General features: G+C 37.9%; 1 protein-coding gene across 1 annotated transcript in view; it reads left to right on the forward strand.

Moving 5' to 3' along the window:
- pard3aa (par-3 family cell polarity regulator alpha, a) overlaps positions 1-8,239 on the forward strand; it is a 500,803-nt gene that overhangs the window by 237,327 nt on the left and 255,237 nt on the right. The window contains exons 8-9 of the mRNA XM_016440634.1: positions 1-116; positions 3,955-4,304. The exon at positions 1-116 is cut by the window's left edge and continues 10 nt beyond it. Of these exons, the coding sequence (XP_016296120.1) occupies positions 1-116; positions 3,955-4,304 (466 nt within the window). The remainder of the gene's footprint in view (positions 117-3,954; positions 4,305-8,239) is intronic.

Consider the following 8,239-nt stretch of genomic DNA (forward strand, 5'->3'; position numbering starts at 1 on the left):
TTGTTAGTGAAGAGGCTGGAGATGGGCGGGAAGGCGGAGCGGGAGGCTCTGTTCCAGGAGAACGACTGTATCGTCCGGATTAATAACGCAGACCTGCGCAACATCCGATTCGAACAGTAAGCCCCTCTCTGGAGGAGACGCAGAGACCGTCTTCATGCTTGATCCTTTCAACCTCTGTCCTTTCCACACTTTCATGAGCTTTCAGTTTTCCTCAGAGCTTTGAAAGTCTTGCCATCAGCCTTTCATCTCATCTCTCTCCAACTAAACAAAGCAAAACATCTCTGTTTAAAGTTTACAGAAGCTGTTCGTGGATCAGTTGCAGAAGTAGAGGTTATTGTGAGGTTGATTACAAATCTGTCATGATTTCCTTGAAGGTTCGTGCAGTGTGATGATAATCTATTAAACTTGAGCTTTTATAGCTCAAAACATCCCCCTCAGTTCAAAATGTCTATTTATTGACATTAACCTGCAAAAACTTTTTCGAAATGTCTGCCATTATTGAATATATGAACTCATGTCCACCCACAATCAGACATGAACTCTTTCCCACATTGAATTTTCCGGCTTTCCGTGTTTTAACTGTTATGCGATAGGAGGCACTATTACACATCTTCTGAAAGAGTATTGTATGTCTAGATCAAAACACGGTGAAGAAGAAGCAGAAACAATCCATTGCGTGTGTAAGCGGATGCATATGTAAAATAATGGGACCATCAAACATTAAACAGCATATGAATCTAGATAAAAAACAAAAACAAAAAAAAGACACACTGGTGAGGAAAGAGTTAAAATCACTATCAGCCTTAAAAAAAAAATTATAAAATGTTCTCCGCTAAAAATGTAAGGTATGGGTGTTTTCGATTCTTTGAAGAGAATCAAGAATTGATTCATTTGCGAAACTCTCATGCCCTCAGTGCTGTTGAAATCAACTACTAATTTATTAAAATTTAATGCATTAAAATAAAGTAACGAGAGCAATGTCACCCAATTTAATGAAATAAAAGTACATTTTTGTCACTAAAAATTAGGGATGCACCGAAATGAAAATTCTTGGCCGAAGCCCAACAAAATGAAACACTGGGCTGAAGGCTGAATACCGAACACGGTTTTTCACATTTATTCCCCCATGTAGGCCTATTTTGCCATTTTTTTTTCTCCATTGCATAAATTAAATAGCCAAAATGTGCTTTTTAAAAAAGCTCATGGAAAACAGAATTTTTCAAACTGAATTTGAAAAAAAAGTATTTCATATGGCCTTACAATTACATTTGTAATAAACTCGTAATAAATTGCTGGTAAATTGTGTAAGTCTCATAATTTCAATTAATTAGACATGCTTTTTGATTAATAAAATTTAATTTAACCATTAAAACCGAGTCAAAAAAAAATGGAATCCAGAAAAATAAAAGAAGGGGGGAAAAACCCCCACGGAATTTGGAAGAAATAAAAAATAAAATGGAATTTGGGAAATAATAAAACAGATTTCATAGGGCCCTAAAAACAACTCCAAGAAATAGAAAAGATGAGAATATTGCTTGTAGGTAGAGTTTCCTTCCACATTTATCATCAAGAGCTTCCTTTGGCCCAGTCTTGAACGGCTCAACCTGGTCCAGATGATTGTACATGAATGAGAGCAAACTCTGCTGCAACAGGAGAATGAATGGCCGGGGTTCGCCACAGGGCACAGAAAGGGCACAGCTGCGGGATAATTCATAATCTCATCTAAAACTAATTTACATACATCATTCAGTCCGCTTACACAACCCAACACCACAAGTTAATTTCTCCAGTGTCCCAAAGCATTATTATGTTTTAATTGCTTGGCTATATTTTTGCATGAGACCATATATACAGGTATGAGTGAGCTTTCGCCGCTAGTACAAATACACGAACCCAACGGGATCAAGGATTAAACACGACCTTGTGAATTACATACCCATCGGGTCGATAATGTGAGTGTAATACATATTAGATATTAGGGCCTTTTGTTCTTGGTATATATTGGCGTCCCTCAGGGCGTTCGACTCGTCGATTCGGTATGTTATTGATCTGTAAACAAACTCGCGGTTTCCATGCTTGCGAAGAGAGTAACGTTTTAATCTGCATCTGCGTTGTCGTCTTTTTCTCGCTCACTGCTGCTGGATTCATACAGACTGATGTTTTCTTTATCTCACTCTCTCTCTCCCTCTGTTTCTTGATTGTGCTCCATGTGGAGTTATAATTCATAATGATATTCTAATCTTATTGGATTGTTTGCATGGGTAAATATTTATTAGCGGTTGATCTAACTCAATGTAATGATGCGTTGATGGAGTCATTTATTATTCAGTCAGACAGAGGGAGTCGCGTGATTAGCCGCGTGTCACCTCTTCACTCGTCTGCTCGTTCGTTTGGAGGCGGGGGGGCGCTACATTTGCATAAAAATAGATGGGCGTCCCTACAGTGAGGCGCTGTTTGCTCTCTAGATGCAGAGATCGATCTAATGAAGAGTTTATTGAGACGGAAATAACTCACTCTGATGGTTCTTATGTTAAAGGAGTAAACAGCTGCGTACGCGAGTGCCAAGCTTGTGTTCCTCTGCTGTTTCGTGGTCTTGCGTTGGGTTTAAGTTTCTGGGTCAAACTATCTATATGCAAAATAGCAGCCAGTAACCTTCAGTCCCGATGTGCTTGTTGGTTGTTTATAGGAATAGTTCACCAAAAAAAATGAATATTCTGGCATTGTTTACTCATGTTCATGTTTGTTTACTCATGTTCATGTTGTTTTAAACTCTATTCCATATAATGGAATATAAATGGTGACTGGAGCTTCCAATCTTCAAAACTGACAAAAAGCATAAGATTGGTGCACCGTATTTTAAGTCATTGCAAGTGCACTGTGTTTTAAAGTCATAGGATTGTTTTATGTGTGGAACAGACTGAAATTTTAATTATTATTTGCTGAAAATCTTCTGCTTTTGCCATAGTTTTCTGTCTTGCTTGTATCATTTCATGTTTGCTATTTCAAGATGCATCACAATGATGAATAAATAAAGTTTCGGTTTGTTCCCCAGACAAAATTCAAAGGTTTGGGGTCAGATTTTATTTTTTAATTTTATTAAATTAAATTTTATTTTATTTTATTTTATTTTATTTCAACAAGGATGGTTAAAAGTGACAGCAAAGTATATGATAGTATATGATGAGTAGTGATGCTGAAAATTCAGCGTTGATCATAGGAATAAATTACATTTTTCAGTATAGTTATTTTAAATTGTAAAAATATTTCAGAATATTTATTTTTTTACTGTAAATAAATTCAGCCTTGGTGAGCAGAAAATGCTTCTTTCTAAAACATCTCTCTAAAACAAATTTTTGGGCTGGGCTGTCTAAGTTATATACAGCATATGTACTAATTTCACAATATTTTATGTAGTTTTTTGAGTGAATAAGGAATGTAAATAAATAATTAATCAATAATAACAATAATTTTGGGTGAACTATTCCTTTTAAAAAAATCACCTTATTCTATAAATAAAGAGTGTTTGTTTCTAATATGCATCAGTTACTTCTAAACCACTCCATCACATACATCATCACTTCATTGATTGATTGATTTAGACTAATCCAGGTTTTTTAGTGATTTCTGTGTCTTGTAGGTCTGATGGACTGTATTTTTTGTCCTCCATGTGGCACACTTATGAAAACAGATCCCGCTTCCTGCCTCTAATCCGTTTCACTGCTTCCTCCCCAAGGCTTTGCGATTATGGAAATGGCAGATAATGTGAATTAACCTTGTTTCCAACTGTACTAGTGCAATTAGCCAGCGATTAAGCAAGCCAACCTTTTGACCTCTGCATGTGCTCTGCTTTTAACAACCCCAGTACTTAGGATGAGCCTGTTCAGTAATTGACAACGAGATACATCCTTACTGAGACGTGTGTGTGTGTGTGTGTGTGTGTGTGTGTCCCCTCAGGGCCCAGAATTTGTTCAGACAGGCTATGCGTTCTCCACTCATCCTGTTCCATGTGGTTCCAGCGGTGAAGAAAGCTCAATACGAGCTGCTGTCTCAGAACGAGCTGGGTCTTCAGGCCACTCCGGGCCCCGGGGACAGGGCCAGTCTGGTGGGAGGAGGTGTGGACTACGGCCCGCGGAGAATGTCCAAAGCCAAATCCACCCTGGGCTATCCTACATTACCACACATAGCAAACCCATCAAACAAGACCCCACCGGGCCCCATCCAGCCCTCCAGACCCACCAGTGCCGCCTCCTCTGTGGGCTACTCTAAAAAGATCGGCCGCAAGTTCAGCGTCCAGCTGAGGAAAGGTACGGTTACACAAGTCTCATCATACTGACTCACAGCGCTTCAAGGACACATGACCTTTCATATGAGTACATTTACCTAGTTAATTGAAATATCCCACAATGTCAGATTTGGTAGAGCGCTGATGGGTCAGGCCAGATGCAATGTGTAGACTTTTACAAATCATCATTGTAATTAATATAAATGTGGGAAAATGTGTCTTACCGCTACAGTAGTCGAAAGCAACATTTAATTAAACAAAATATTAGACAAACAAACAAAGGCCAAGTAAAACATTTGTTTTTCTCTGAAAAACAAGTATTAATATATATTTTTTTAAATAAATAAATAAATGTAAATAAATAAATAAATAAAACGTGTGTGTAATTTTGTTTGTCTGGAAAAGAAGTTAAATGCATGGTCCAGTATTATTTCAGTATTGTTTATGTATTATTACAGTATTAATATTTTTATATTTTGTAAAATTTTATAATTATTATTATTATTATTATTATTAAGCATTATTTCTGGCATTATATACAGCATTATTAGTTATTAGTTTACTAGTTTAGATTAGTTTAGTTAACAACAACTACAAAAACACTGATATGGCCAATAGAATGTTGAACCCACACTCATACATGTGTTGAACTTTTCATTTCAAACCATTGACTTTAATAATGATCAAATTGTAACAATTTTAGAAGCGCACAATTCTCTAGAATGCCATTATATGACATCACATTAAGATCTGTTTGAACTGAAATCACCAAAGCCTTAAATTAGACCCTGATGTCAAATGCTTTTGGCCACTGAATATGCAAGAAATGCACTCATACAGCATGCATGCATTTATTTATTTGTTTGTTTGTTTTCCTCTGAAGTTGCCTGTATTTTCTGCTGTTTTAATAGCTGATGATATCTGTGCGAACGGCGGTGTATCTTTTCTGCTGTAGTGACTAGCATTGTGTAACTAATGCAGTTAGTACTTGAAAGAACTCTATCTGCTATTGTCAGAAAGTGCGGATGCAGCTTCTTCTCAGACTCACGTACGGCTCCAAATCCCATTCGTTCTGCACGGCAGCCACGTCTCAGCATTTCACACCGCGGGACAACTGGAAATGTCTATCAGAGATACCACAAACAGACACAAACGCATGCATGTTTATGCATAAACCAAGACATCGGAGGAATATCTATAACCGCGTATGCAGCAGCGCCTCTGATCTCGACTAGCGGCGGCTTTTGAAAGAAAACGCTGGAACGTCAAGCCACGAAACTTTGTGCTTCTCTGATGCTGTTCTCCCTCCCTCTTTGTCACCCTGTCCTGGTTTCAGAGATGACGTAATCACACGCTCTGGCTTGTTTAAATGAAAGAGCAAAAAGAAGTTTCTTTGTCAACGAGCTTGTCACATTGGCATCTATTAGGTTGACGCAGCAGGAGAGCGAGCGGTAAAGACACAGTTAAATCCTGACAACAAATGGGCCGGGCTTCAGCGCGGTGTGAAATATGGAGCGGGTTGGGGAGGGCTAGCCTTTAATTGAAAAGACAAGCGCGGGGGAAAGAGGGAGTTTTTAGCCGTCGCATGCTGGAGTGTCTGTTAGGTGTTACTTAAGAGCATGATGTGTGTTTGTGGCCTTTTTGGGCTGTGATATTTCTAGAAGAGAATACAACTGACTGTTGTATACAATACAATCTTAGTTTAGTGAAAAAGAAGTACACTTTGTCATAGTTTTCAAAAACAGTACTTATTAGAGAAATAGTATACTTTAAATGAATATACTTAAGTGTCAACTGAATGTAGTGTTTTCAGACACTTGTCTGAAAATGTATTATAGTTTATATCTCAATTAAATGTAATAATGGCTTATGTTTTAAGTGTTTTTTGATGCACTTAAATAGTACATGTTTATATGTTATTTCATAATTCTGCTGTCTTTGAAATATGGTTAACGTGCACTGACAAGCATTTATGGTAAACTATACTTTAATGGCATTTCTATACTTGTGTGCCATGTATTTAAATGTATTTGTAATCACACATTTTGTAATGATTAGGTTGCGGTTTAGTACAGTTAAAATATATTTACTTTAAATGTAATAACATAAACTGCAGTTAAAATTAAAATCACCTATTTACATGTGCTTTAGTATGTTAGTCAACACATCAAAAACAGTGTACAGCTTTGAAGCACAATAAAAGGATACAAACTCTTCTGTAGTTCAAGGGTTTGTGGGTAATATTACCTATGAAAGCATGCATATATATAATTAATTAATTAATAATTAATAATAATTTATGCATTTAGCAGACGCTTTTATCCAAAGCGACTTACAGTGCATTCAGGCTATACTTTTTTTTACCAGTATGTGTGTTCCTTTTGCGCTGCTAACGCAATGCTCTACCACTGAGAATAGAACAGAATAGAATAGAATAGAATAGGTGTACTATTCTATATATGCAGAGATTTACCAGACACTACATCATCTGAACGTATCTGGCATACTGTTTTCAATGTAAACCTCATAGTATTCAGAAAAAAACACTTATTCTAATCTTGTTTACTATGTAGGGTGGGTAGTATGTAAATTGGAACACAGCCCTGACTAGCAGGCCTCTCTAGAAAACACTAGCGCATGCAGGAGCCCTGAATCCAAACACTCTTCTCTATCAGTCCATCTTCTGTGATTGGCAGAGATCGAGAGAGAGACAGGGAATGAACAAGCAGCAGATGTTGAGCGCTGCGGTTCTGGCACACGTGCTGGACTGAGGGAAGAGCGTGTGTTACAGGCTAAATGCAGCAGATCCTTCAGCGTTTACCAGCACACGCTCTGACAAACACCGAAGGCTTGCTCTCTGCCCAGGACGCTCTCTGAGTTTTGGAAATATTGACCCTCGTCGAGCCTGTTCAGTCCGTCAGAGCTCTCTCAGATTGCCTTCAGTTCGTCGGTGCCAGCTGAGAGATTTATTTGCTCTGGGCACTTTACCACCAACAAATAAAAAAAACCTTCTAGATTTATGAAAACCAATGTTGTCTTTATATCAAATTCAAGTTTGATTCAGTGACAGGTGCACTGCTGAAATAAATTAATGCATCTAATGCTGTTTATACTCAAGGTTCATTCTGCTGAAGTGACTGTAGCGCTGAATAGCTCAAACGTTGTGCTTTTATGGGCTTTTTTAAACACATCAGTCAAAATGTAATGTAAAAAAAATGTCATTTTATGCCTCTTACGCTTTTTTGGGGGGGGAGTTCTATCCCCTGCTTTTTCCAATTCTTTTCTCGCTGAATTTAAAGGTGGCATATCATGAAAATCTGACTTTTCCAGGTTTTAAGTGCTATAATCAGGTCCCCGGTGCATCTACCAACCAAGGAAACGTGAACAAGATTAACCCAGTAACTTTGTTTTTGTAAGCCTTTTTCTGCAAGCGTCTGAGAAAACAAGCGCTTCTGATTTCGCTCCCCTGGTGATGAGGCAAAGGGATCTCATTATAATATTACCGCCACATAATCTGTAAACTTGCACTCAAGGCACCGTCATTTTGATTTCACAAGCAACAACGGTGTAGCAGCTCTAATGCCATGGCGAAAGTTTGAGCAAAACATGCTAACTGTTCTGTGTTTGGCTGCACAGATGAGCACAGAACACTGTTTACAGTCCCAGCCTCAGAGGAGACGACAGAGCAGTGCATTTATTGATTTATTTACTGTATATTGCTGCTGCCACACAGATCTAAAATAAACATGCGATTTATTTCCCAGCTGCTTACCTTCACAAACATAACCGACTGTTTTTGCAACACGTGTGTTTTTAACGTAAACTTGTGTGTGAATGAGAACTTAGTTTAGTACTCACATGCTGTGACAGCCGCTTTCTGTCCATGTGCTTCAGATGTGTGCGCTCAGAAAACCGTATATCAGAAGTTTAAACTCATATGGTTTAAAACGCATGATT

Source organism: Sinocyclocheilus anshuiensis, unplaced genomic scaffold (genome assembly GCF_001515605.1).
Source record: "Sinocyclocheilus anshuiensis isolate Anshui unplaced genomic scaffold, SAMN03320099.WGS_v1.1 scaffold79, whole genome shotgun sequence".
Taxonomy (NCBI): Eukaryota; Metazoa; Chordata; class Actinopteri; order Cypriniformes; family Cyprinidae; genus Sinocyclocheilus; species Sinocyclocheilus anshuiensis.